The sequence below is a fragment of the Oryctolagus cuniculus genome, chromosome 3 (assembly GCF_051225735.1).
Source record: "Oryctolagus cuniculus isolate XC-2025 breed Fujian yellow rabbit chromosome 3, ASM5122573v1, whole genome shotgun sequence".
Lineage (NCBI taxonomy): Eukaryota > Metazoa > Chordata > Mammalia > Lagomorpha > Leporidae > Oryctolagus > Oryctolagus cuniculus.
The window spans coordinates 287,541-315,521 of record NC_142869.1 but is presented as its reverse complement, the minus strand read 5'-3'; the positions used below and the strand labels follow the sequence as shown (position 1 = coordinate 315,521).

The following is a 27,981-nucleotide window of genomic DNA, read 5'->3' as shown; positions in this document are numbered from 1 at the left end:
CGCGGCCTTGGGGCTCGCGGCAGCCACCGTACGCCAAGATGGCGGCCCCCGCGCTTCCGCCCGCGCTTCCGCCCGCTTGCGATTGGCCCTCGCGCCGCCCCGTCGTCGCGTCGCGCTGCGAGCCCGTCGGGCTCCGCGCGGGTCAGTCGGCGGCCGGACCGGGAAGATGGACGCAGGTAAGGGGCGCGGGCCCGGGGCCTCCCCGTAAGGCGAACCGGCTTCTCTCTGCCTCCTGTTCGGCCCCGCCCGCCGCGATCCGCTGGGCGCACGCCGCGGCGGCCTGGGCTGGGCAAGGTGTGGGCAGCGTCCGCGGACCGGGGGCGCGCGGGGACGACGCCGCGCCGCGCCCCCGACCGCCTGTCCCTGTCACGTCGGAGCCGCCGGCGCTCTGCGGTCCCGCTGGGGCGCGGACTTTGCGGCCCGAAGTCGAAGGCCTGGGGGCGGGCGCTCCGGGCGGCACGGCTGGGCCTTCGCGCCGAGACTGCAAAGTGACCGGCAGGCCGGAGGCCGGGAGCTCCTCTGGGTGCCTGTCCAGCTCGCCGGGTTGTGTGTTGTGCGGGTGCGTGCGGCGGGGTCCGAGCTTGCTGGCGGCGCGAGGCCGCGTTTGCCGCGTTTCCCTCGGGAGGGGACGATGCCTTCGCCGTTGCTGGCGACGCGTCTCGGAGCTCTCGGCCGGCCCCGCACCGTTTGCAGGCTTCCGCACTGACAGCAGCTTCTTTGCGTCCTAGGATCCCTGCAGGCGCGGAAGGCCCGGGCGGCTGTCCCTGCCCGAACGCGCTGCCGCGACGGTGGCCGGGGAAGGTCCCGGCGCGGCGCGCGGCTGACGCGGGTCGGGGTGGGGGGAGCCCCGCTTCCCGGCGAGTCGTGGCCCGCGCGTCCTCCCTGTGCGGTTTGCGTGTGGACAGTGAGCGTCCGACGTGGTCGCCCCGCAGGTCGGAGCTGAGCGCGGGGAGGAACGGGGCCCCCCTTTGGGACGTCCTCACGTGCGCGGGGGTGACACTGCCGCTTGCAGGAACAGAGGAGGTGTTAGCGTGCGGCGCGCGGAGGCCTCCGGCAGTGCCCGTGTGGCGGCCGAGCTTCCCCGGAAACCGCATCCATTACTAGGGCACGGCCCCAGACCCTCTGACTTAGAGGAGTGAGGGGATGGAAGACCCTGGTTCTGGCGCAGCTGACGTCCTGGACGGGAGGCCTGGTTAGCAGCAGCTGGTGGGGGACACGTGCCCCGAGGTTGTGTTCCGGCTGGGACCCGCGGCTGTGCAGGACGTGCAGGGGGGCCGAGGGCGAGTGAGACAGGCCCTCGTGAGGACATGGGCGTTCGCTCGGAGCAGGATGGCGACCCCTGGGGAGGTTTGTGCAGGGAGCCCGATCAGCCGACTCGCTCCGGTGTGTGCTGAGCCGACTGCGGAGGCCGGGACAGGGGCAAGGAGACCGTGGGGAGGCAAGGGGGTGGCGCAGGTCTAGGTCGGCGTGAATTCTGGACAGGCTCTGAAGCTTGGGCCCCAGGGGTGGATGTGGGAGGCAAGGGAGGGGTTAAGCGTGGCGCCAAGAGGCCGGTGAGGCCTCCTGGGCGGGCAGCCCTCTGAGTTGGGTGTTGTGCCGCGATGCCCAGGGACCAAATGGAGCTGAGGGAAACTGCCTGGGCTGGAGATGGGTGGGAGGTCGCAGGGGCTGGGACTGGTTAGGAGAAGCAGGTGGACCCTGGTTAGCTTTTGCTCTCCCCACTGCTCCTGGCTGCAGGAACTGGCAGGGCCAGCACCGCAGCGGCCACTCTGCCCATTCCTTGAGGACAAGCTCTGTCTCATGTCTGGCTGGAGGTTGGCAGTCAAGGGACCACCACTTGAGTCAGCAACTCACGCAGACACCTGCTGCGAGGATTTGCAGGCTGGGCCTTCGGCACAGGGGTTAAGACACCGCTTCCGACACCCGCATCCCACACCAGAGCACTGGGTTCGCGTCCAGACTCCACTTCCACTCCAGCTCCCTGCTAGGCACGTCCTGGGAGGCAGCCCTCCACTCCTGTGCGAGAGCTCGCTGGAGCTCCGTACGCAGGGCTTCAGCCTGGCCCGGCCCTGTGTTGTGGGCAGCTGAGAAGCGAACCAGCAGGTGGAAGACTCGTCTTTCTCTTGTCTCTCTCTCTCTGCCTTTCAAAGAAAAATCAAGAATTTCAGGGGCTGGCACTGTGGCACAGCAGGTAAAGCTGCCATCTGCAGTGCCAGCATCCCATATGGGTGCCAGTTTGAGACCTGGCTGCTCCACTTTTGATGCAGCTCTCTGCTGATGGCCTGAGAAAGCAGTAGAAGATGGCCCAAGTCCTTGGGCCCCTGCACCTGCATGGGAGACCTGGGAGAAGCGCCTGGCTCCTGGTTTCAGATCGGACCAGCTTCAGCCATTGTGGCCATTTAGGGAGTGAACCAGCAGATGGAAGACCTCTCTCTCTCTCTCTCTCTCTCTCTCTCTCTCTACGTCTCTGTAACTCCACTTTCCAAGTAAATAAATAAATAAATCTTTAAAAAAAAAATTTCAGTTCGTAGAGTTTGTGTGTGAGGTAAAGGGTGTACACTGCGATGCCTAAGAAGGAGCACTGGTTTTAGGGTGGACATCCTGTGAGCAGTGGTTTTAGGGTGGACGTCCTGTGTGTGGTGCTTGCTGGGGCCGTGTCCCCTGTGCGTCTGATGGAGCTGGGACCTGGGCTGCTTGCTTTGTCTCTCGTCTTCCTCCCTTTCTTTCTGAGCTGAGCCGTTGAGCCAGTGTCTTCATATATACTCTTTGGGAATAGAAGAAATAACCATATTCATGTTGTTACCGTAAACATGAGAGCTTTCTACGGGAAAAGGAGAGGCTTTCTGTTGAGTTTATTTATCAAGTTTAATCTTTCAGAATATGTAGGTGTTCAGGGAAGTATTTTCAAGATGAGATACTTTACAGTCAGCTCTAAGAGAGATTTGCTGCTTATGGTTTTTGTGTTTCTTCCTGGTTAATTAGTGTAATTGGAGCTAAGTGGAGAGAGCCTGGTAAAACTCAGCCTGAGCTTTTTTCTGCCTGCTGCATTAACAGTATTTAGTCATATCTTCTTTTCAAAATAAAATCATCCCCTGGAGACTGGCACTCATTTTGAGGCACAGCTCGCTCGCTTGCTTGCTTGCTTTCTCTCTTCCTTTTTTTCTTAAAGATTTATTTACTTATTTGAAAGGCATAGTGACAGTTTCCATCTGTTGGTCACTCCCCAGATGGCCACGATGGCCAGGGCTGGGCCAGTCTGACGCCAGGAGCTCCACCCAGGTCTCCTATGGAGGTGGGAGGGGTGTGGGTGGCAGGGGCCCAAGCACTTGGCCATCTTTCACCGCTTTTCCCAGGCCATTGGATCCGAAGTGGAGCAGCTGGGACGTGAACGGGCACTCATGTGGGAAGCTGGCATCGCAGATAGAAGCTTTACCTGCTACGCCACAACCCTGGCCCTGAGGCACACTTCTTATCCCAGCAGCTCTGTGGACCACTTCGTAAATGGCCTGCTGTGGTGCGTGAGGGTGCTGAGGTCACGGCGCAAGGGTACTGAGGTCGCATTTGAGGGTGCTGAGGTCACAGGTGAGGGTGCTGAGGTCACGGTGCAAGGGTGCTGAGGTCACATTTGAGGGTGTTGAGGTCACATTTGAGGGTGTTGAGGTCACTGAGGGTGCTGAGGTCATGGTGCAAGGGTGCTGAGGTCACATTTGAGGGTGCTGAGGTCACATTTGAGGGTGTTGAGGTCACATGTGCGGGTGCTGAGGTCATAGGTGAGGGTGCTGAGGTCACGGGTGAGGGTGCTGAGGTCACATGTGAGGTGCTGAGGTCACATGTGAGGTGCTGAGGTCACACGTGCAGGTGCTGAGGTCACGGGTGAGGGTGCTGAGGTCACGGGTGAGGGTGCTGAGGTCACATGTGAGGTGCGAGGTCACTGAGGGTGCTGAGGTCACATGTGAGGTGCGAGGTCACTGAGGGTGCTGAGGTCACGGCGCAAGGGTGCTGAGGTCACATTTGAGGGTGTTGAGGTCACTGAGGGTGCTGAGGTCATGGTGCAAGGGTGCTGAGGTCACAGGTGAGGGTGCTGAGGTCACATGTGAGGTGCTGAGGTCACACGTGCAGGTGCTGAGGTCACGGGTGAGGGTGCTGAGGTCACGGGTGAGGGTGCTGAGGTCACATGTGAGGTGCGAGGTCACTGAGGGTGCTGAGGTCACATGTGAGGTGCGAGGTCACTGAGGGTGCTGAGGTCACGGCGCAAGGGTGCTGAGATCACATGTGAGGTGCGAGGTCACATTTGAGGGTGTTGAGGTCACACGTGCGGGTGCTGAGGTCACATGTGAGGGTGCTGAGGTCACATGTGAGGTGCGAGGTCATGTGTGAAGGTGCTGAGATCACAGCGCGAGAGTGCTGAGGTCATGGTGTGAGGGTGCTGAGGTCACACGTGAGGGTGCTGAGGTCACACGTGCGGGTTGCTGAGGTCACACGTGAGGGTGCTGAGGTCCATGTGAGGGTGCTGAAGTCATGGCGTGAGGGTGCTGAGGTCACAGCTTGAGGGTGCTGAGGTCACGGGTGAGGGTGCTGAGGTCACGTGGGGGTGCTGAGGTCACACATGCGGGTGCTGAGGTCACAGCTTGAGGGTGCTGAGGTCACACGTGCGGGTGCTGAGGTCATAGCGCAAGGGTGCTGAAGTCACACATGCAAGTGCTGAGGTCACAGGTGAGGGTGCTAAGGTCACGTGGGGGTGCTGAGGTTGCCGTGTGAGGGTTCTGAGGTCCATGTGAGGTGCTGGGGTCACGGCGTGAGGGTGCTGGGCTGAGTCACAGCCAGGGTTGTGAGAAAGGCAAGCCCTTCCATGGAGAATGCCCGAGTGGGGCTCACCTGTGAGTGGCTGGCAAACCTGGCGAGTGGAGTTGGTGACGGCCAGCCCGTGCAGTTGTCAGTGACTGAGCTTTCCACGCGGGATTTGTTCTTTTCCTGGGCCCTTATGCCGCTGGCAGAGCTGGCCACCTTGCCCATCTGTGGGCCTGGTGAGGTTCAGATGTGTGTCACTCAGTGCACACGTGGGCTGTCATTCTCCACAGACGTCAGAAGGGAGTGGTCGGGAGCCCAGGATCTGTGCATGGTGCTGCAGTGGCGGCTGGGAGGGTGTGCAGGTGAGGCGGGGTCCGCTGGGGGCTGCCATCACACGGTGCAGAACCTCTTATTGCGAGCGTAGTAACGACACCAAGGCTGTGTTGGTTCCAATAAGGGCTTCATTATGCATTCTAATTCACACAGCACACCAGGCAAACCGACCACCCTGGGTTCCCAGAGTACCTCCGGTGCTCCTCACTTGTCTTAGCCCCGGAGGGTGGCTTCTCACAGCATTCACACGGGTGGTAGCTCTGGGCTGGTGAATGTAGGTCTTGAAGGGCGAGCAGGGCCTTGGCGTTGGGCAGGGACAGGGCCCCATCATCGGGCGAGCTCAGGGCCCTGTCGTCGTGGGGCCTTGGTGTCAGGCCCCGGCGTCGGGCAGGTACAGAGTGGGCTGGGAGAACTGTCTCGCGGGAAGGTCAACCTGGAGCTCTCCCTCTGCCGCTCAGGAGAGGCTGTTCAGGGAGTCTCTGCGGGCCTCTTCAGCCTGCAGTTTATGTGCACTTTTGGGGGTCAGTGTGGGGCTGGTAAGGCCTCAGGAGGGTGTGTGCGGGCCATGGGTGGTTCCTATCAAGTCCGTGCAGATCTCCTGCAGGCAGCGTAGCTCTTGCTTATTTCTTGTTGATAGTGTAGTGGAGCTGTTTGGCTCCTGCTCCTCACACCACTGCAGTTCGACGAGGACTCAGATGTGAGGGCCTTCCTGTGCTCCCTGGGGTCCACCATGCCTGTCCTGCAGCCTGCGTGCGGAGGGCCCCGGGAGCCAGCCACGAAGGCTTCTGCATTCAGTTCTGGTAAAGAAATTCACATATTTTGTTCAGTTTATATTGTGCTTGGGACTGCAGCCAGTCTGGGGACAGAATTGGATGCTGTGTGTGTGCCTGTCTCAGCGTCAGGGACTGGAGAAGGCGCTCCTGTTTCCCCCTTACCCAGTCCTGTGAGGGGGGCAGAGTGTGACAGAGCTGAGGCACAGAGAGGTTCCCAGCCGGCTGGTAGTGGCTCAGACCTCTGACTGCTTGCTGTGGGGCTTGTGCCGGCCAGTGTGACACACGGATGCCCCCCTTGTGGTGTCATCCAGGTGTCTAGAAAAGGGGACACTGTGGTGTGGCTCACATCCTGCACAGGGGAGGTTCTGGGAGGGGCCTGGGCGCATCCCAGCCGGGAAGAGCACGGAAGCTGGGCTGCGGGCAGGGAGCGTGGCAGCCTCCCCAGGGACTCGTGGTCATCTTGCCCCACTGGTCTGCTTGCTGGCTGCCAGCTCATGAGGCCACCCAGCCCATAATTGTCGTGGTTGCAGCAGGAGTGTTGGTGTTGTTCCCTCTGAAGTCGGCTTCCTTGCCTGTAAAGTGTGCTGATAAACCAGGAAGTAGGCCTGGCTGTCACCCTCTTTCCAGAGTGCGCCTTCTTCCATCTCTGCTTCATCTGCTTGGCCCCTTCCTTTGTTGTTTATGTGTGTGTGTGTGTGTGTGTATATATATATTTTTTTTTTCTTTTTGACAGGCAGAGTTAGACAGTGAGAGAGAGACAGAGAGAAAGGCCTTCCTTTTCCGTTGGTTCACCCCCAAAGTGCCCGCAGCGGCCGGGGCGCCGCACTGATTCGAAGCCAGGAGCCAGGTGCTTCCTCCTGGTCTCCCATGCGGGTGCAGGGCCCAAGCACTTGGGCCATCCTCCACTGCACTCCCACACCACAGCAGAGAGCTGGACTGGAAGAGGAGCATCCGGCACCCCAACTGGGACTAGAACCCGGTGTGCCGGCGCCGCATGCGGAGGATTAGCCAAGTGAGCCGCGGCGCCGGCCCTGTTATTTATATTTTCAGTACTGGAGGCTGGATACCATGGAAGCTCAGTCCCCCTCCTCCAGTTCCAGTGCACCACCGATGCATCCTGGAATGCTCTGCAGAGAGGCTTATCCCATGCGCTCGTCAACTCTCCAGGATTTAATAGATATTGCATTTTTAGCTCAAAGCTGGGTCTTTGGGGGTATCTCAGATCTCAATAGAAGGTTCCAGTGCCAACAGGATTAAAGTGCCTGCCCTGCAGTCTTTGAGTTGGAGTAGGATGGGGGTGTTTGCAGCTCCTGCCCTGAGAACTTTCTGGTCTGAGTGTACGCGTTGAACACAGCCTAGAGGTTGAAGTCTCTGGAGAGGTGGATGTTTGCAGCTTCTAGAGGGAGGCCTGAGCGTGAGCCCATTGCAGGTCAGTTCACTGGGGGACAGGAAGCTTACGTGAGATCAGCGTGGCTGACATGGTCCTTGAAAGCCTGGACAGGGAAGGGCAGCGCTGCTGGTGTGGTCCCTGCTGTCCCCCAGTACTGCCCTCACACCTCTCAGGAAGCCGAGCACTGTGCTTGTGGATTCGCTAGTTCTTCTCGTGCTGCTGGGCGTGGTGAGGCTTGTGTGTCTGTGACTCCATGACGCCAGCTGAGTCCGGAGCCCCACATGTGTGTGGGAGGCCTCACAGCCACACACAAGGCTGCCCTGTTATTAGCCCAGCTTATGGATGTGGGATGGGCTGTGGTTAGACGTGAATTAAGTGGCCTAGGAACCTACAGTGAGTGCCTGAGCTGGGATATGAATCCTGATGGCCCCTGCCCGTTTTTCCCTGAAGGATTGTGCATGGCATAGAAACATAGCAGAGACGCGGATGCCGGCAGTCCATGGTAGTAAACGCTGGTGGCAGGGATGCTGGTGCCGGCAGTCTGTGACAGTGAACACGCATGTGGCTGGGAAATTTGTACCGACAGTCCATAGCAGTGAACACACACGTGGCAGGCATGCTCATGCCGGCATTCTGTGACAGTGAGCATGGTGTGTGATGGGGACGCTGGTGCCGGCAGTCCATCACAGTGAACACGCATGTGGCAGGGACACATGCCGGCAGTCTGTGACAGTGAACACGTGTGTGGTGGGGACACTTGCGCCGGTAGTGTGACAGTGAACTCATGTGTGGCGGGGACACTCGTGCTGGCAGTCTGTGACAGGGAACATGTGTGTGGTGGGGACGCTGGTGCCGGCAGTCTGACTGAACACGCATGTGGCAGGGACACTCATGCCAGCAGTCTACGACAGTGAACACGTGTGTGGCAGGGACACTTGTGCTGGCAGCGACAGTGAACATGGATGTGGTGGGGACACTCATGCTGGCAGTCCGTGACAGTGAACACATGTGTGGCAGAGACACTTGTGCTGGTAGTATGAGAGTAAACACGTGTGTGGCGGGGACACTTGTGCTGGCAGTATGATAGTGAACACATGCATGGCGGGGACACTTGTGCCAGCAGTGGGACAGTGAACACGTGTTGGCAGAGACACTCATTGGCAGTGAGACAGTGAACACACGTGGCAGGCATGTTTGTGCCACGGTCTGTGACGTCGAGCACGAGTGGGCTTATGCCAGCAGTCCGTGACAGGGTGCACCTGTTGCTGATAGCACCCATGTGTGTTGGTAGGATACATATGCAGTGATGATCTCATTGTCAGAAAGGTGAAGACGGGGCCCATGTTGGCACAGTGGGCTTAGCTGCTGTCTGTGATGCTGGCATCCCGCATCAGAGCCAGCTGCTCGTTGCTGATCCAGTTTCTGCTGACGCTCCTGGGAGGCAGTGGGTGATGGGCCCCTGCCACCCTGTGGGAGGCCTGGATGGAGCTCCTGGCTCCTGGCTTCAGCCTGGCCCAGCCCTGACTTTCGCCAACCACTTGGGGAGCAGACCAGCATTTGACAGGTTTCTTTGTTGCTCCCTCACTCTGTCACTCTGCCTTTCAAATAAATAAAATCTTCATTTTATTTTATGTTTTCTTAGAAAAACAAGGTAGAGATGAGGAAACCGCAGATGTGGTCTCGTCTGCAGTGGGTCTGAGGGTAAGGACTTCAGGAGGTGTTGGCAGGGGAGGGGACTTCAGGTGACTTCGTGCTTTCGTGGTGTTAGTGTTTGCCATTGTCACTGAGAGGCGGGGCTGCTCTCCCAAGCTGAGTCCGGCTAGGCGTCTGGTGCCGCGGTGACTTGGGACGTGGCATCGGTATCGGAGTGCTTGCTCTGAGTCTTTCTCCTCCATCTTCCTGCTAATGCTCACCCTCAGGGCACCAGGTGATGGCTCCAGTACTTGGGTTCCTTTACCCATGTGGGAGACCTGGGTTCAGTTCTGGTTTCCTGGCTTCAGTCTGGCCTAGCCCTGCTGTTCCATGCATTAGAGATTTATTTATTTATTTGAAAGGCAGAGTTACAGAGAGAGAGGCAGAGAGAGAGAGGTCTTCCATCTGCTGGTTCACTTCCCAAATGACTGCAATGGCTGGAGCTGAGCTGAACCGAAGCCAGGAGCCAGGAGCCTCTTCTGGGTCTCCCACACAGGCGCAGGGGCCCAAGGACTTGGGGCATCTTCCACTGCTTTCCCAGGCCATTAGCAGGGAGCTGGATCGAAAGTGGAGCAGCCAGGTCTTGAACTGGCACCCATATGGGATGCCGGTACGGTAGGCGGCAGCTTTACCCCCTACACCACAGCATCAGCCCCTCAATTTTTTTTTTTTTTTTTTTTTTTTTTTTTTTTTTTTTTGACTGGCAGAGTGGACAGTGAGAGACAGAGAGAAAGGTCTTCCTTTTTTTTTTTTTTTTTTTTTACCTTGGTTCACCCTCCAATGGCCGCTGCGGCCAGCGCACCGCGTTGATCCAAAGCCGGGAGCCAGATGCTTCTCTTGGTCTCCCATGCAGGTGCAGGGCCCAAGCACTTGGGCCATCCTCCACTGCCCTCCCGGGCCACAGCAGAGAGCTGGACTGGAAGAGGAGCAACCGGGACAGAATCCAGCACCCCAACCGAGACTAGAACCCAGTGTGCCGGTGTTGCAGGCGGAGGATTAGCCTAGTGAGCCGCGGCGCTGGCTCAAATAATTTTTTTTTTTAAGATTTATTTTTATTTATTTGAAAGATGGAGCTACAGAGAGAGGTAGAGACGGACAGAGAGGTCTTCCATCCGCTGGTTCACTTCCCAGATGGCCACAACAGCCGGAGTTGACTGATCAAGAGCCAGGAGCCAGGAGCTTCTTCCAGGTCTCCCATGCGGGTGCAGGGGCCAGAGCACTTGGGCCATCTTCTACTGCTTTCCTGGGCCACAGCAGAGAGCTGGATCAGAAGAGGAACAGCCGGGACTAGAACTGGCGTCCAAATGGGATGCCAGCGCTTCAGGCCAGGGCTTTAACCTGGTGTGCCACAGTGCCAGCCCCTCAAGTAAATTTTTAAAAAAGAAAAAAAAAAAACACTGAGGTTACCGCAATAACCTTAAAAAAAAAAACACACACACACACAACAACAACAACCCTGATGCCAACTCAGAGTGAGCTGTGTGCATCTCGGCCCTGCCTCCTGCCAGAAGCTTTTGTTGGGAAACGGTGTAGAACACAGGCTTCCTCAGGCACAGTTCTGTGCACAGGAGGGTGTTGGGCCTCTGGATCCCTTCTTGCAGCAGACAGAACCAGCCCAAAGGCCTTGTCAGCACAGCTCGTGGATACTATGGCTCCTGACCAGCCAACCTGGGAACGGGGTGTGGCCACATGTCCCCCTCCAGGAGTGGCGTCACCCTGCACACAGGTTCCAGGCATGATATCTTGGCATCAGGCACATTGGAGGACTTTGCAGGGGGCTTCATGTCTGGGGTCACTCCCCATTCAGGAGTCGCACGCGCCCACCCCCTGCAGCTCACTGTGCTATCCAAGGAGGGGACCAGGAGCCTAGTACTTGTGCCCCTGAAGAGGCTGCCCCCAGTACAGCACGTGCCGCTGGCTGAGCTGAGGTGTCCGGGATGGCTGACTCCACGCTCTGGTTTTCCTGTGGCCGCCCTGGCCCACGAAGACCAAAGGTGTGGTTTCATGTCACTCTGTCCTCTAGGCTTTAAACATTTTAAGTCTAAAACAATTGTTTGGGTCAGTTTTCTTTTTTTGTTTTTAAATGTACATTCTACTCAGGCTGGCCCCAGCTGATTTCCTCAGCCTCACATTCGCTGCTGGCTCCTGCACGTGTCGTTGTCCTGACGGCGGTGGCTGTGGTAGCACCGGACACACGGCGTGACACGTGTAGGGGTGGTGTTGTGCAGCTGGATAAGCCACCACCTCTGACGCCAGTGTCACCTGTGGAGGGCCGGTTCAAGTCCTGGCTGCTGCCCTGCCGATGAGCCTGGGCTCTTGGCTTTGTCCTGGCCCAGCCCCAAGCATCACAGCCGGCAGAAGGGAGAGCTCTTTCTGTCTCCCCCCTCTTTTTCATTCTGCCTTTCAAGTAGTGAAGAAAAAGGAATTGACGAGCGTTTTTATTTTGGTATAGAAATGCTATCAAGGGCCTCTTTGCTATATCTTATGAAATCCCAGAAGCCTGATAGATGTGTGTTTCTGCTCTCAACAGCCACTCTGACCTACGACACTCTCCGGTTTGCCGAGTTTGAGGATTTCCCCGAGACCTCGGAGCCCGTGTGGATACTGGGTAGAAAGTACAGCCTTCTCACAGGTATGAGTCGTGCCGCAGGCAGGGGCTGTGATCCTGATGGTTGCGACTGACCTGTGTGATGTGGCCTGCAGACTCATGGCTCCCCTGTGTGTTCTTCTCTTAAATAACCTCTAGAAAAGAACGAGATCTTGTCCGATGTGGCGTCTAGACTCTGGTTCACATACAGGAAGAACTTCCCAGCCATTGGTGAGTGCCCCGTTTGTGCTGCGACGTTCTAAGGAGGAGAAAGCTTACTCGTGCTCTGGGCCAGTGCTTTGCACAGCCCTTAGGCAACCCTGGAGATGTGAGGCAGCTGAGGACCCAGGGATGGCAGGTCTGACGTGTCAGTGCAGGCTTCTGACGCCACTCAGGTCACCACTTGTCCTGAGTGTCGAAGTCACGTCAGGGCACAACCAGCGGTTTATTTTATTTTTACAGATGGATGTATTTATTTATTTGAAAGGTAGAGCCACAGAGAGAGAGAGGGAGATCTTCCATCTGCTGGTTCATTCCCTAAATGGCCACAGCAGCTAGGTCTGGGCCAGGAACTGTATCCTGGTATCCCACACATGTGGCAGGGGTCTGAGTGCTCAGAGTTGTCTTCCTCTGTCTTTTCAGGCGTGTTAGCAGGGAACTGGGTCAGAATTGGAGCAGCCGGGCTCGACACAGCACTCTGATATGGGATGCTGGTGTTGCAAGTGGCAGCTTAGCCTACCACAACTCTGGCCCTCCAGCCAGCTTTTAAAGAACGCAGGACAGAACAGATTGTGACGGCGCATTAGCCGTAGAAAGATAGCATGTTGCTGCAGGAGACTGAGTTCCGGTTTGTGGATCTGAGTGAGTGTGCTGGGTCCTGTCCCCGCTGTGTCTCTCACTCCAGGTCCAGAATGTGTGGAAGCCATTGCTCTGTGTGCTTCACCTTTCTGGTGCATTCCATGTTTAGCAGTGGGAGATTTGAGAGGTAAAGTGGATGTGATGTGTTTTTATGTCCCACAAAAGCACGTTCCATTCAGAGCGAGTGCCTCCTTCTGTGCCCTGAAGTGGATGCAGGGTGTGGACTGTGCTCGGACAGTTGAGAACAGAGGTTAGGGACGAGGCTGATGTTGCACTGGTGGCCAGGTTGTGGTGCCCCTGAAGAGGCACCATTCTTATGAACGTGGTGCCGTTCTGAACGGGGCTTCATGCGTTCTTTGGGTGCAAGGGGGAAGTGATGCACACACCAGATGCAGCACAGGCAGGTGCGCACTCCCACACGTGACACTCGGTGCGGTGACTTGTCACAGTCGCTCTGGGAATTCCACAGATCCTTCCTGCACATCTGCTTGGTGCCTGCCCTCTGTTCGGTCCTGGTCCTCAAGGACTGTGCCAGGCACTGGGCAGGAGACCGGTGCTGGAGAGCAGCCTTCCTCTTGTCAGTGTCGTGCAGGGATGGGCCAGGGATGGGCCGCGGGAGCGCTGCTGCCCGGCTGCCCGTTGTGCCCCAGGAGGCTGCGCTGTCCCCCAGTGTGTATGGGAGAAGCTGCTGGAGGCGGGGAGGTGGGTGAAGGGTAGGCCTGGACTGCAGCCCTCATGGTCTGACCCTGAGTCCCTGCTCCCCAACCTTGGTGTGGCGCTGCCGCCTGCCTCCCCCACCACGTGGTGCCCTTTGTCATCCTTCTCTGTGACAGGCCTGTGGTGGCATCCCTGGAGCTCCTGCTGGCAGCCTCCATGCTGTCTCCCAAACACCTTGTCACACAGTGCACGTGAAGAGCCTGAGGTGTCAGCCCAGCACTGAGACGCCACACCTCTGCTGCACGTGCCACCTCGCCTGTGTTTGAGAGGGCTGTCAGGACAGGTCACCCTGGGCAGCGTGTGGCCACAGGCAGAGCGGATGGGTGAGGGTGTCCTTGCCTGTGCTGTGCAGCCACTCTGACCACGAGTCCTCCTCCTTGTCCACAACAGGGGGAACTGGCCCCACTTCAGACACGGGCTGGGGCTGCATGCTGCGGTGTGGCCAGATGATCTTCGCCCAAGCCCTGGTGTGTCGGCACTTAGGCCGAGGTGAGTGTGGCCGGAGTGGGGAGCTCACAGCCATGTTAGGAGCAGAGAGGACTATGGGGAAAGGGGATTTTAAAAAAGAGCCCAGAGGGCCGGCGCCGTGGCTCAACAGGCTAATCCTCCACCTTGCGGCGCCGGCACACCGGGTTCTAGTCCCGGTCAGGGCACTGGATTCTGTCCCGGTTGCCCCTCTTCCAGGCCAGCTCTCTGCTATGGCCCGGGAGTGCAGTGGAGGATGGCCCAAGTGCTTGGGCCCTGCACCCCATGGGAGACCAGGAGAAGCACCTGGCTCCTGCCTTCAGATCAGCGCCGGCCGTGGCGGCCATTGGAGGGTGAACCAATGGCAAAGGAAGACCTTTCTCTCTGTCTCTCTCTCTCACTGTCCACTCTGCCTGTCAAATAAATAAATAAATAAGAGTCCAGGTAAAGCACAAGCTAGCATTTGGGGTTTTCTGGAGTGATCATGCACTGGGTTGATTGCTGACTTTACTAGATGCAATTATGTTAGCGTACAGTTTGGAGGTTCACAGTGCCACACGGGGTGGCCTTGTCACTGGTGCAGGGACAGTTGCATGGTGTCCTCATGAGTGTGGCCTGCTGAGGCTGCCTCAGTTTCTTAAACCCCAGGTGCCTCCAGAGCCGTTCATGTGTCAAGTCTCCACCCTCGATCCATCCGCCGTTAACCTAAGACTCCGGGGTGTCAGCATTGGCGTGCGTGTGCAGAGCTGGCGTCTGCGGGGTCTGGATGCCACCTGCGTCTCTGTGTTTCTCCTGTTGGTGGTGAAGCTGACCTGTGTCTGTGTCTGTTAGATTGGCGGTGGACACAGCAGAAGAGGCAACCAGACAGCTACTTGAGTGTCCTGCATGCCTTCATGGACAGGAAGGACAGCTACTACTCCATTCATCAGATAGGTCTGGGAGGGTGTCCCGAGCTCCACAGAGAGCTCTTCTGGGCTCAAGTATGGGCGGGGGCTGTGAGATGCATGGGCTCAAGTGTGTGGGGGGGGGCTGTGAGATGCATGGGCTCGAGTGTGTGTGGGGGTTATGAGATGCATGGGCTCGAGTGGGGGCAGGGCTGTGAGATGCATGGGCTGGAGTGGGGGCAAGGCTGTGAGATGCATGGGCTGGAGTGGGGGCAAGGCTGTGAGATGCATGGGCTCGAGTGGGGGCGGGGGCTGTGAGATGCATGGGCTCGAGTGGGGGTGGGGGGCTGTGAGATGCATGGGCTGGAGTGGGGGCAGGGCTGTGAGATGCATGGGCTCGAGTGGGGGCGGGGGCTGTGAGATGCATGGGCTCGAGTGGGGGTGGGGGGCTGTGAGATGCATGGGCTGGAGTGGGGGCGGGGGCTGTGAGATGCATGGGCTGGAGTGGGGGCGGGGGCTGTGAGATGCATGGGCTCGAGTGGGGCCGGGGGCTGTGAGATGCATGGGCTGGAGTGGGGGCGGGGGCTGTGAGATGCATGGGCTGGAGTGGGGGCGGGGGCTGTGAGATGCATGGGCTGGAGTGGGGGTGGGGGCTGTGAGATGCATGGGCTCGAGTGAGGGTGGGGGCTGTGCGATGCATGGGCTTGAGTGGGGGGCAGGGGGGCTGTGAGATGCATGGGCTGGAGTGGGGGCGGGGACTGTGAGATGCATGGGCTGAGTGGGGGGCAGGGGGGCTGTGAGATGCATGGGCTGGAGTGGGGGCAGGGACTGTGAGATGCATGGGCTGAGTGGGGGCCGGGGCTTGAGATGCATGGGCTGAGTGGGGAGTAGGGGCTGTGAGATGCATGGGCTCGAGTGGGGGCGGGGGCTGTGAGATGCAGCAGGAGATCAGATCCCAGGCCTTGCCCTGGCCCTGTGCCCTTACGGCCTGCAGTGGCTGCTGTCCATTGCAGAGCCTGTGAGAACTGGACTCCACCTCAGAGGTTCTTGTTCCTGTGTGCCTTGTCTGAACGTGGGTGCTCAGGTGGCCTTTGTCATACAGGCCCAGCTCTGAGCTGTCTGTGCTCAGCTAGGGAAGGGGTTAACAGTACAGGCCTGAGAGAGAAACAGAGGGTGCTTCCTCAGTGAAGAGCAGACCTGAGAAGCTTCGACCTTTCCTGCCTCCCTCCTGGAGGGAGCGTCCTGGCATCTCCTGGAGGGTGGGCTGGCCTGTCCAGGCCTCCTGCAAAGTGTTTGCCGAGGGCACAGGGCACGGGATGGTGGTCAGGATGGGAGGGAGGGTGTGCCGCTCACCTGGATCTGTCTTCCGCAGCACAAATGGGCGTCGGCGAGGGCAAGTCAGTAGGCCAGTGGTATGGGCCCAACACTGTCGCCCAGGTCCTCAAGTACGTACCAGCCCAGCCCTGCCCCATTCCCTGGGGCCACCCCGTCCTGTCTTTGTTGCCAAGGGAAGGAAGAGGCCCTTTCCTCTTAACTGGAGGGCCCTCGAGAGGGTCCTCAGGTGGCCGTGTCAGCGGTCGTGGGAAGCAGAATTTGTTTTCCAATAAAATGAGTGCCTTGCTCTAGATCACGGCCCCTACCCCACCCCGAGCCAGCCTGCTGCTCTGTGGGGAATGACCATGCTGTTCCTGGAGGCACTGAGGCCCAATCTAGGGTCACTCCAGACTCCTTTGTTTCTTTCTACCCAAAATACATCCGGATGCTGACCAGGGTTCCCCTCATGCCTTCTGGGTCTCTTCTCTCTTGGCCATTCTGAGGTTGCTTTTGTAAATAGCAGCCAGCATGCCCGTGCTCTGAACGGCCAGGGCCTTCCCAGCTGACACAGTTCCCTGGCTGCATCCCCCTGGTATCCCTTTGCCTGGGACCTTCCTGTAGTGTGCACCTGCGTTACTTGCCAAGCCCTGCCCATGCGCTGTCAGGGCCCTCCTGGCAGCTGCTCTGTGAGTGGCGCCTTCCCCTGGGTGTCGGCCTCCAGAGGGCTGCTGTCTGTCAGCATTGCAGTAGGACTGGAAGGGAGGAGCAGGCTGCTCTCCTGTTTGCTGTGTGCTTCTATCCCCAGACAGACCACGCCCCTGCTGCCTCGGCCTTCTCTGGCGCTGTGCCTCTCTGTCTGCTGCATCCCACAGTCTGTCGGGCTCCCGACACCTCTGCAGAATCTGCCCTTCCGGCCGGCGCCACGGCTCACTAGGCTAATCCTCCACCTAGCGGCGCCGGCACACCGGGTTCTAGTCCCCGTCGGGGCGCCGGATTCTGTCCCGGTTGCCCCTCTTCCAGGCCAGCTCTCTGCTATGGCCCAGGAGTGCAGTGGAGGATGGCCCAAGTGCTTGGGCCCTGCACCCCATGGGAGACCAGGATAAGCACCTGGCTCCTGGCTTCGGATCAGCGCGGTGCACCGACCGCAGCGGCCATTGGAGGGTGAACCAACAGCAAAAAAAGAAGACCTTTCTCTCTGTCTCTCTCTCTCACTGTCCACTCTGCCTGTAAAAAAAAACAAAACAAAACATAATAATAAACATTTAATAAATGATAGCTTTAAAAAAAAAAGAATCTGCCCTTCCTTCCCACTGTCATTTACCGTTTTGCTCCCCAGTAGGTCTCCGTGAGAACGCCATTGTCTGTTCCGTGTTTGGTGGCATTGGGGCGAGCACAGAGCAGAGGGGTGCTGGCGTCAGGGTGCACAGTGAGACTGGGCTAGGGCAGCCTCAGAATTGGTGAGAGCTGCAGCATCTGGGGCCTGGGCACGTGTTTGTCTTTGTGCTGCCCGAGGGGCTCTTGCCGTGCGCTGTGTTTCGGAAATGGCAGCTGAGCTGCAGCAGAAGGGACCCTGGGCCTAAGTGAGCAAGAGAGGCACCAGCCTCCGCTTCTCCCTTCCGTGGCGTTCGTGCCCCTTGACTTCCTCTCACCCTGAGCAGCCTGAACCCTGGGCCGGGACGCAGCATCTGTGGTGGTGGAGGCTCACGGCGTGTCTCTCCTGCTCTGCCTAGGAAGCTGGCCGTCTTCGACACGTGGAGTTCCCTGGCAGTCCACATCGCCATGGACAACACCGTGGTGATGGAGGAGATCAGTGAGTACCTGGGGCTTCAGTGCGCACGGTGGGAATTGGGGGGGCGGGGAGTAGGGGTGGCGTTGTGCCCACTTTCCTGCCTGAGCCCACAGAGGAGCCTCACTGGGGAGGTTGCACTGTGCACATTGGGCCACATCTGGTCACTTCCCTGCAGTGACAGGACCTCTTCACCCCCAGGTCATTCTGGGATGCAGCTGTAGGGTCAGGAGGGAGGAGATGCGACCTTGATCCCAGCAGCACTCTGTGCTCAGCTTGGGGTGTTGATAGAAAGCTGTGTGTTTCTTCCTCTGCCTTTTCCCTCACTGCCTTTGCCATTCAGAAAGAATACATATTGGTGCTCGTGTTGTGGTGCAGCAGGTTAAGGGTAAGCTCGCTGCCGAGTGCCAGTGACCCATATCAGAGCACTGGTGTGCCTCCTGGCTGTTCTGCTTCCAGTCCAGCTCCTTGCTAATGGGCCTGGGAAAACAGGTGATGGCTTAAGTACTTAAACCCCTGCCACCCTCACGGGAGTCCCAGAGGGAGCTCCAGGCTCCTGGCTTCCACCTGGCCCAGCCCTGGCTATTGCGGCCATTTGGGGAGTGAACCTGCAGATGGAAGATCTCTTTCTCTGTTGTTATAAATAAATAAATAAATAAAATAAATGTTTTCAAATAAGTAAAATAGTTTTTTAAATAAAACACTAAGATTTGACATACTTTCAGTATCTGTGCTTTTCAAAAACTTAATGGTGTCGTAACTGTCTCGTTAGCTAGCTGCTCTGTCCACTCGTACACTCTAGTACACTCTTTGCACACTCTAGTCCCTCGATTGCTTCTCCTCCATCATCCTTAACCATACTCACCATCTAGAATTTGTATTTATTTTATTATTTGAAAGGCAGAGAGACAGAGACAGATTGCCCGTCTCCTTGTTCACTCCCCAGGCTGAAGCCAGGGTCCGGGAATTCCATCTGGGTCTCCCATGCCCATCTGTCTTCCAGAGTGTGTATTTGCAGGAAGCTAGAATAAGAAGTGGAGGTGGGACTTGAACCCAGGCGCTCTGACACGGGACACGGTGTCCTAACCTCACAAGGGAGGCTGGTTGCCACAGTGCGATGGCCAGGGAGGGCAAGGGTCAGGCTGTTTTCGGAATGCCCATCACACTGGATTTGTGTGGCATGGTGAGGGCCCCAGGGGCTTTGTGACTATCTTTTTTTTTTTTTTTTGGACAGGCAGAGTGGAGAGAGAGAGACAGAGAAAAAGGTCTTCCTTTGCTTTTGGTTCACCCTCCAATGGCCGCTGTGGCCGGCGTGCTGCGGCCAGCACACCGCGCTAATCCAATGGCAGGAGCCAGGTGCTTCTCCTGGTCTCCCATGGGGTGCAGGGCCCAAGCACTTGGGCCATCCTCCACTGCACTGCCTGGCCACAGCAGAGAGCTGGCCTAGAAAAGGGGCAACCGGAACAGAATCTGGCGCCCCGACTGGGACTAGAATCCGGGGTGCCGGCGCCGCAAGGCGGAGGATTAGCCTAGTGAGCCGCGGCGCCGGCCTGTGACTATCTTTATGTGGACTCTGTCTGGCTTCAGTCTCATCTGGGGTCTCAGTTGTCCAGAGAGGCAGTGCTGGAACTATGTTGAGCACATGAATTAAGGGCTTATCAGAAGGAGATGGTTTGGGTCCTAGAGGGCAGGACCCAAGTCTGCAGTTCTTAAAAAGATTAATTTATTTGAAAGGCAGAACCACAAACACACACACCACGCCTTCCATCGACAGGTTCACTTGCCAAATGGCCACAACACCCAGAGCTAGGAGCTCCATCCAAGTCTCCCACGTGGGTGGCAGAGACCTCTAGTACTTGGGCCATCTCCTGCCTCCCAGGTGCATTGGTAAGGAGCTGGATGGAAGTGGCACTCCCATGGCTTAACCAGCTGTGGCACAGCGCTGGCTGCTGAGTCAGCATTTGTAACAGCTCCCAGGGAATGTGGGAGCCCTGGTCATGACTAGGGTCAGTCACTTCCCAGCAGAGGTGTCACTGCCCGTCGTGGGGGTGGGAGGGGATCCGATGTCTGAGCTAGGAGGAATCCAATGAACCAGAACAGCTTGCAAGGACACGCAGACTGACAGCCCAGTGTGCGTGGTGTGGGTGTGGGTGTGGGGAGATGCAGAGGGCCTCCATATAGACAGGAAATGAGCTGCCAGGACTTGCCCAGTGGGCAGCCTGGGGAGAAGGCACCTTGGCCAGGCCAGGGCTCTTGTCCCTCAACTGCTTGTGGAAGAACCAGTGAGAGGGGACCACACTCAGACTGCAGGAATGCCTGTTGAAGGCCAGCAGAGATGGCCATGCGGGCCCCACGGTCTCTCCTGTCGGGAGGTCCGGCCCTCACAGCCGCCGCAGACGGGGGAGGAGTTGAACCTGGGATAGATGGCACGTGGGGGTCTGTTAGATGCCATGCAGGGACAGTCGGGAGAGAGGGCAGCCGGAGTCAGGGAGCTGGAACTCACCCTGTGCAAGGTGTGACGGCAGTGCGCAGGGCCGAGAGCCGCTGTGCGCGTCAGGATGTTCCAAAGGCCTGGGAGAGAAGCCCTGGGTAGTGGTGAGACATCCTGATGATGGTGCTGGTGCCGGCACTGAGCTGCCTTTGCCAGGCCGTCCTGGCTTCCAGGGGCAGGGCACGGCAGACATCTGTGTGGCTGTTGTCACTGTTGAGTAGTGGGGAGAAGACCACTATCAGAACCTGCCCTCTTAAACGGCACTGTATCCTGCATTACAGTACCTGTGTCCCTGTCTCAAACCCACGTCTGAAGTAGCGTCTGGCTGAGGTCACCCTGAGTGTGGTGCTTGCCCCACCTGGAAGATCTGGGTTAAGTTCCAGGCTCCTGGCTTCAGCCTGCCTGGGCGCAGCTTTTGTAGGCATTTGGGGAGTGAACCAACAGATGGAAGATCTCTGTCTCTCTGTCTTCCAAACGAAAAAATGTTAAAACTCCTAGGGCTTGGAAGACCACATGTGAACTGATGAGAGCTCAGGTGCGAGGGCCACAGGCCCTGCCACCTGAGATGGCGGAGGGGCCTCGGCTAGGACCATGTCATCACCTGGAACTTTCCCACCAAGACAGACAGAAAGCCAGACCTGTGCTTGTAGAGAGGACACGTAGCAGACCAAGATGACACAGTAAGAGGCCAGCTTCTGATGGCAGAGTGCGCCGCTGCTCAGAGCAAGTGCTCCGCTGACAACTTCAGGAACTGGCACTTCCTGGGAAATAGAAAGTCGGGCCCAGTGCTGAGGCGCAGCGGGCTAGGCTGCCTGCATCCCACCTGGTGCTGGTTGGAGTCCCAGTTGATCCGCTTCCAGTCCAGCTCTCTGCTGTGGCCTGGGAAAGCGGTAGAAGATGGCCCACGTCCTTGGGCCCCTGCACCCATGTGGGAGCTGCGGAAGAAGCTCCTGGCTCCTGGCTTCAGGCTGGCCCAGCCCTGGCCACTGTTGCCATTTGGGGAGTGAACCAGTGGATGGAAGGTCGGTCTGTCTGTCTCTCCCTCTGTCTCTGTAACTTGTTTAAAAATAATTAGGTGGAGTCTGAGGAGAAAGCTAAGACACCTTCTTCCCTAAGTGTTCTGAGCTGTCTGCACAGGTTTCAGTCCTACCCAAACGTCCTGTGACTCAGCCCGATGCCCCCACTGTCCAGGAACCACCTTGGGGGCTGGCTTGCTGGTTGGATCAAGGGCCCAACATTGGGTGTAGGTAGTGGCCACATCTCTACTGTCCTTTAGTCCAAAAAGTTCTTCCTCCCTCTCTGGTCTTCCATAGCATCAGCTTGACCTGATTCTTCAATGGGGTGCTGCCCCCTTGATTTGCGTCTGTTTCGTGATAGTTGGATGTGGGTCTTCTGGCTCAAGAGTAGCAGCTGTCGCCTGTCTTGGGGTCAGTGAGCTCCATTGGGTCACCTGGGGAAGCTGAAGTCTGTACTCTGGTCTCGTTTACTGAGCAGGGAGTGATCGTTAATATGCATGAGTTTTATGTGGATCGTCTCTTACATATGGATCTGAACTTGGTGGTTTCTGCCTCATCTTCCTCCATGTTTATGGATTGGTATTGTTGAGAAGGGCCCCCTTCCCCCTCCGTATTGGAAAAGGTTTTTCAGGGTTCACGGATTCATGGATTCTTTTTAATGCAGTGTATTAATGGTTACTCTCATTCTTTAATGAATTAGATAGACAGCTCCTGCCTGCTGTTTCACTCCCCAAATGCCTACAACAGCCAGGGCTGAGCCAGGTCAAAGCCAGGAGCTGGGAATTCAACCTGTGTCTTCCTTGTGTGAGGCAGGAACCTAGACATTTGAGCCATCACCACTGCCTCCCAGCAGGAAGCTGGAGTGAGGAGCCAGGGCCAGGACTCGAATCTGGGCATTGCGGCATCCCAGCTGGTGTCTTAACTGCTAGGCAAATGCCAGCCCCTGTCAATCCTTTCAGTTGTCCCATGTTTGTGCCATCTCCGATGCTCCAGGCTCCCGCTGTGTGTCCCCACCTTGAGTGGGAGGTGTGTGTTCCCCACGCTGGAGTCGCTCTGCCAGTTAGTGCAAGGAAAGGAGGAGGAATTAGTGCTGGTGCCTTCCTGCTGAGCAGTGTCCGGGCGTGGTGAGCTGTGTGTGGCCAGGCAGGCAACTGGCGGGCCAGGAGCTCTTGGCTGTTTTGTGGGTGTGCTCCATTTCACAATAAAGTTTCAAACTGAATATGCACAGGCAACGTTTCTCTGTGGGTGGCAGAATTATAAAACATTATCCTTTTTATACTTCTGTTTTCCAAATTTGAGTTGCTTTTTAAGCACTTGGCTTTTTAGCTCACTTTTTCTGCTTCTTCGGGAGCACTTTTTTCTGGTTCCTTGGCCTGTGAGCTCTTCCCCCGCAGGGAGACTGTGCAGGAGCAGCCATCCCTGCGCAGGAGCCGCCACCCCGCCTGCAGGTGCCGACTGGCACTGCAATGGGTTCCCTGCCAGCACCGAGGTCACCAACAGGTCGCCCTGGAGACCCCTGGTGCTTCTCATCCCACTGCGCCTGGGGCTCACTGACATCAACGAGGCCTACGTGGAGACCCTGAAGGTGAGTGGCCAGTCTGGGGGCTGGCAGCCACATCTGCCAGGACCACATCACCTGCCCCTTAAGGTGAGAGGGGCCTCCTCCTCGTTTTGTTTGCAAGTGTGGGATCCTACACTTAGGGTGACTTGAGAACTTACTTGGAGGGTCCTGGTGTTCAAGGCGTGCTCTCCTTCCCGGGTCCTTGTCCCTTTGGAGAGTCGGCCTGTGGGAGGGGGCTGTGGGCAGGGCTGGGGGGGGGGCCCGAGGACCACTGAGATCCCTGGTGAGCACATCCCCACTCCTTCCTTCAGTGAGCTCAGGGCCGTAACCAGGAAGTCATGTTCGAGGCCATCACTGTAGGAGCTGAGAGTGGTCTCAGCCCCGGCCTCCAGCCCTCTGACTGCTCTCAGAGCCTGCTGGGGGCCTCAGCTCTGTTTTGTTCTCTGCTCCTCCCCACCCAACTCATCGCGTCAGACTGTATCCATCTCATTCTCTGGCCCTAGCTGGTGGCTCCTTCCCTGTCACTCGCCTGCTTTTCCGTGAGGGGGTCTCCCAGCCTCTGCTCTTGAGCCTGTGGACTGTTCTGTGCTGTCCCTCCTGGGCTTGGACTTTGTAGGACCCCGTCATCTCTGTCCTCCTGCTCTGGCCTGTTGGGCGCCCGGCCGGCTGGCCATGCATCTGTGTGCGCTGTCCCGTGTGCACAGCGCCTCGCCTCTCTCCCACAGCTCTGTTTCAGGATGCCCCAGTCGCTGGGGGTGATCGGAGGGAAGCCCAATAGCGCCCACTACTTCATCGGCTACGTGGGTGAGTCCAGACCAGGCTCTGAAGGGCGGCCTCTGCCTGCTCCCGTGCCTCAGCCTGGCTTGGGGTGGCTGCCCGCTGACCGCTGCTGTGTCGCCCAGGTGAGGAGCTCATCTACCTGGACCCCCACACAACGCAGCCGGCCGTGGAGCTGACGGACCTCTGCTTCATTCCTGACGAGAGCTTCCACTGCCAACACCCGCCCTGCAGGATGAGCATCGGGGAGCTTGACCCGTCCATCGCTGTGGTGCGTCTGACCCAAGGGCCACCGGGCACGTGCGGGGCGTTTTGTACCAGATCCTGTATGGAATGAGGACGGGCGCCTTGGATTTTTAAATTTTTTTTTTAGCATTTTGGAGTCAGTATCTGTGCACGTTTGGTCTAAAGGCACAACAGGTCCCTGTGTCATCTGACCACTCAGGTCCTCTCCAGCCTTCTGACAGCAGAGCCATGTGCATGTGAATGTGGGTGCATGTGTAGGCGTGTGCTAATAGGAGTGTGTGTGTGTGAGTGGGTACGTGTGTAGGCGTTGCTGATGGGAGTGTGTGTGAGTGGGTGCGTGTGTAGGCGTTGCTGATGGGAGTGTGTGAGTGTGACTGTTAGTCCTGCTCCTCTCACCACCTCTCAGTGAAGTCTTGCTGCCCACCCTAAAGTGACCCAGTGGGGAAGGACCACCCTTTACCCCTTCTCTACCCAGAGGAAAAACTGGGAAGAGTGACAGCCTGGAGATGCAACAGCTGTACCTCAGGGATCCTCTCAGTTCCATTATTAAGAATCGAAGGGGCTGGCGCCGCGGCTCACTAGGCTAATCCTCTGCCTGCGGTGCCAGCACACCGGGTTCTAGTCCCGGTCGGGGCGCCGGATTCTGTCCCGGTTGCCCCTCTTCCAGGCCAGCTCTCTGCTGTGGCCCAGGAGTGCAGTGGAGGATGGCCCAAGTGCTTGGGCCCTGCACCCCATGGGAGACCAGGAGAAGCACCTGGCTCCTGCCTTCAGATCAGCGCAGTGCACCAGCCACAGTGGCCATTGGGGGTGAACCAACAGAAGGAAGACCTCTCTTTCTCTCTCTCTCTCTCTCTCACACTGTCCACTCTGCCTGTCCAAAAAAAAAAAAAAAAAAAAAAAAAGAGAAGTCGGGTCCTAAAACCAGAGAGTCTCTTGGACACAGCTCAGTCCCGGAGTGCACACGCTTCTCACACGCACAGCCCAGGTGAACCTGCTTTTGAGTTGCTCACCTCACTGAAGGGAGGCACGTGGGCGAGCACGTGTGTGGGTCAGCGGCTCACCGTGGGGTGTGTGGTCGCACCTGGAATCCGGCCTCCACACGTGGCTGTGGAGCAGACTGGTGACTGCTTCGTCTGTGGGAGTCAGGGAGGCTTGGAAAGCGCACCCGACGTCGCATTGTGTAGGGAAATCCAGGCCGGGTGCCGGCTGCAGCTGCACTGGGGCCTTGCTGGCTGCCGCTGCTGTTCACCACAGGGCTTTCTTTCAGTGACATCGTCATTTTCTTGCAGGGGTTCTTCTGCAAGACAGAGGAAGACTTCAATGACTGGTGCCAGCAAGTCAGGAAGGTCTGTAGCTGCCCCTCGCACAGCAGCGCAGAGCCTCCTGGGGAACCGGCAGCGGGTAGACAGGGCCAAGGCCAGGGGTCCCATGGTGCTCACGTGAGGGACCTGGGTGTGCGTACCGGGCACTCATGTCATCGGGGATTCTGGTGCACCCCCATCCTGTGTGGACACAGGAGGTGCTGAGTGGAGCTTGCTCCTGGGGGCTTCCTCCACTGACACCAGCTGCCCTGAGCCCTCTGCTGGCTGCTGCACTGCCAGCCAGTCAGGCCTGTTCCGCACGCCAGTTGGCAAACTGGGCTCCTGCCATGGCTGTCACCTAGTGCCATGGGATAGCAACAGTGCTTCCTCTAGGGCCGTGGCTGTCTGGTCTCTCTAGGGGTGGGGACAAAATGATGGGTGGGTGGCCTGTGACAGCCTTGTCTTGCCCACAGCTGTCCTTGCTGGGAGGTGCCCTGCCCATGTTTGAGCTGGTGGAGCAGCAGCCTCCTCACCTGGCCTGTCCCGATGTCCTGAACCTGTCCCTAGGTGAGTATGCAGTTCCCTGGGCGCTGCCTGCTTCTGTGAGGCCTGCAGCGCATCCATGGACCCCAGGCTCAGCCTTGCAGTGTCTCCTCCCCTGCCCAGGGCACTGTGGGCACCGTGGGGCTGGCCGTGCTGTCAGCGTCCTCGGACTCTGCAGGAGATGAGGAGGTGGGCCCAAAAGCACGCCCAGCCGAGTGTCAGGTGCCAGCCGGGAAGGCTCCAGGCAGAGGCCTGCTAGGCGTGGGCAGCCCTGTCTGGGGGTAGTGGGGTCCCCTCCCTGGTCCTTGTCCTCTGCAAGCAGTGTCTGGGTCCTGCTCTCTTTGTGTGCCCTTTCTTTTTAAGAGGTGTTTGTTTATTTTGAAAGAGGGATTCCGATTGCTCCCCAAGTGGCTGCAACAGCCAGGGCCAGGGCTGGGCCAGGCCAGAGTCAGGAGCTTCATCTGGGTCTCCCATGTGGGTCCAGGGGCCATCTTGGCGACTTGGGCCCTCTTCTGCTTTTCCCAGGCCATTAGCAGGGAGCTGGATCGCAAGCAAAGTAGCCAGGACTCGACACACCCATAGCGATACCTGCCAACCAGCTCTGCCGCACGCCGGCCGCGCCTTCTCCTTAACTAGGCTGTTGATTCCTCTCTGCCTCCTCAGGTCTCTCCCTCCCCCGTGGCTGCTCCAACCCCAGTGCGGGCTGGCTGAGCGCCTCCTTACCCTGAGGGTCGACCTCGCTGACCCTCTATCTTGTTCCTTCTAGAGTCTTCTGATGTAGAGCGACTAGAAAGATTCTTTGACTCAGAAGATGAGGACTTTGAAATCTTGTCCCTTTGAAGATCCTGCATTGGGAAACGGCTTCGGCAGGCCTCGCCGGGCGCCATTAGCCTGCCCGCCCGCTGAGTGCCTGTGCCCTGGGCCACCCCACTCTGCCAGTGGGCCGAGGACTGCCGCCCTGAGACCTGCCTTCTTGGAGTCAGACTGCCCGCCGTGCAGCGCGCACGTCCACAGGAAGAGCTGCCACACAGCCTGGTGCAGCTGGGCCTGGAACTGCTGCAGCCCCCCGCAGCCCTGCCAGTCTGGCCGTCTTCGTTGGCTTCAGTGCTGCTGCCGCCTGGTGCCTGGGTCTGTGGTTGGTTTGGAATTAAAGCCCTGTTTGAAGTTGTTCAACAGACACGAGTCAGTCGTGGCAGCCCTACAGGTTGGCATGTGAGGGACAGCAGTGGCTGCGCTGTGGCCCGGTGCCCGTGGACAGGCTGCTGCTGGGCAGGCAAGCTCTGGGGCCATGTCCCCTCAGCCATGGCCTCTGCCCAGTGTGGTGTATCAGGGTCACCTCGCGGGAGATCAGGTGGAGTCACAGCAGAGTTCCTCCTTGCTTCGGAGAGGAAGGTGCCCAGACCAGCTGTGTGGAAAGTGCAGCGCCGGCTGCCTGCCAGGACCGCGTGGTGGCCCGGCCACTGGCAGCCTATCCCAGGTGTCTCCAGCTGCCACACCCAGCTTCCCAGCACCCCTTGCTGCTTGGTAGCCATGCTGTGACAGGGACAGGGGAGTGGCATTCGCCTGCAGGGGCCTCTCTGGTCACTGAGGTTTTGATGTTCTGCAGCCAAAGTGCTCATGGATTCCAGCTGTGGTTCCAGACCCACTTGGGTGCCTCTTTCAGCACCTGCCCTTTTACCCCATGCTGTGGGCCCCGTGGGTGCCACGCTGCCTGCGTCTGCTGGGAGAGCTGCTTTCGGAAGTGCAGATGGGGTGGGAGCTGGCAGCTGATGGCTGGGCTGCTGCTGCCCATGCAGTGGGGCTGGAGCTCGGCTCGTCTCTGGGGACATCCGCTGTGGCTGTCAGCTCCGCCCGGCCCAGTGAGGCAGCAGAGGACTCCCTAGCTCCAAGCACTAACCTAATTTATTTTCTCTTCTTTCACTTTTCCTCCCAGCCTCCCTCAGCTGCAGCGGGTGGGGCAGGAGGGAGGTGGGGTCGGTCGCCCTCTGCTCCTCAGGGTCTCCAGCGTGGACCAAAGGGGAGCTCTCTCTTGCTCACGAGGCTCTGAAGAGGATGTTGTCCTTCTCAGTAGTGTAGTTTGCTGTGCTCAATGGCGAATAATAACATTTCAGTAGAAAACGGTTTGTATGTCTGTTGATTTTTCCTGCAATTAGTTGAACAGTCTCCAGAAGAAAAGGAGTGAACGTCTGAGCTCCTCGGCTGGCTCATTCCCAGCCTTCGGCAGGTTCCACCTGCCCTGGTTCCCGCCTGGCTCCTGGGAGCCCCGGCATCTGTCTCTGCTGTTGGGCTGGGTGAACACTTGACCCTGAAAGAAGCAGGCACCAGAGGAGGCTGCAAAAGTGTCCCCTGGGCAGCTGGAACTGACCTGGCTGGAAGAAGGGGGAGGTGACGAAGACTGGTTGCCTCCTCTGTCCCATGAAATTCAGGTGGGGCAGCCCTGGGTAAACACCTGCCTCCCA

The 27,981-nt window shown here is 58.2% G+C and overlaps 1 protein-coding gene across 6 annotated transcripts; it reads left to right on the top strand.

Moving 5' to 3' along the window:
- The first annotated feature begins 6 nt into the window (after nucleotides 1-6).
- On the top strand, nucleotides 7-27,640 carry ATG4B (autophagy related 4B cysteine peptidase). 6 transcript variants are annotated; one of them, XR_011387022.2, is made up of 14 exons: nucleotides 38-176; nucleotides 11,507-11,608; nucleotides 11,723-11,794; nucleotides 13,529-13,627; nucleotides 14,435-14,536; nucleotides 15,860-15,932; nucleotides 17,532-17,611; nucleotides 22,489-22,679; nucleotides 23,381-23,459; nucleotides 23,558-23,703; nucleotides 24,968-25,024; nucleotides 25,453-25,546; nucleotides 26,048-26,185; nucleotides 26,289-27,640. XR_011387022.2 is itself a non-coding variant. In XM_070069902.2 (14 exons), the coding sequence occupies exons 5-14, from the start codon at nucleotides 13,567-13,569 to the stop codon at nucleotides 26,360-26,362; spliced, it is 957 nt and encodes a 318-aa protein (XP_069926003.1). In that variant the 5' UTR covers nucleotides 108-176; nucleotides 8,927-8,985; nucleotides 11,507-11,608; nucleotides 11,723-11,794; nucleotides 13,529-13,566; the 3' UTR covers nucleotides 26,363-27,640. The 6 variants fall into 6 exon arrangements, 4 of the variants coding, with proteins under 4 accessions (XP_051685349.1, XP_069926003.1, XP_069926001.1 ...); XM_070069902.2 differs by lacking the exon at nucleotides 26,048-26,185 and adding an exon at nucleotides 8,927-8,985 and having other exon boundaries at nucleotides 108-176; XM_070069900.2 differs by lacking the exon at nucleotides 26,048-26,185 and adding an exon at nucleotides 3,354-3,514 and having other exon boundaries at nucleotides 118-176.
- Nucleotides 27,641-27,981: the final 341 nt, after the last annotated feature.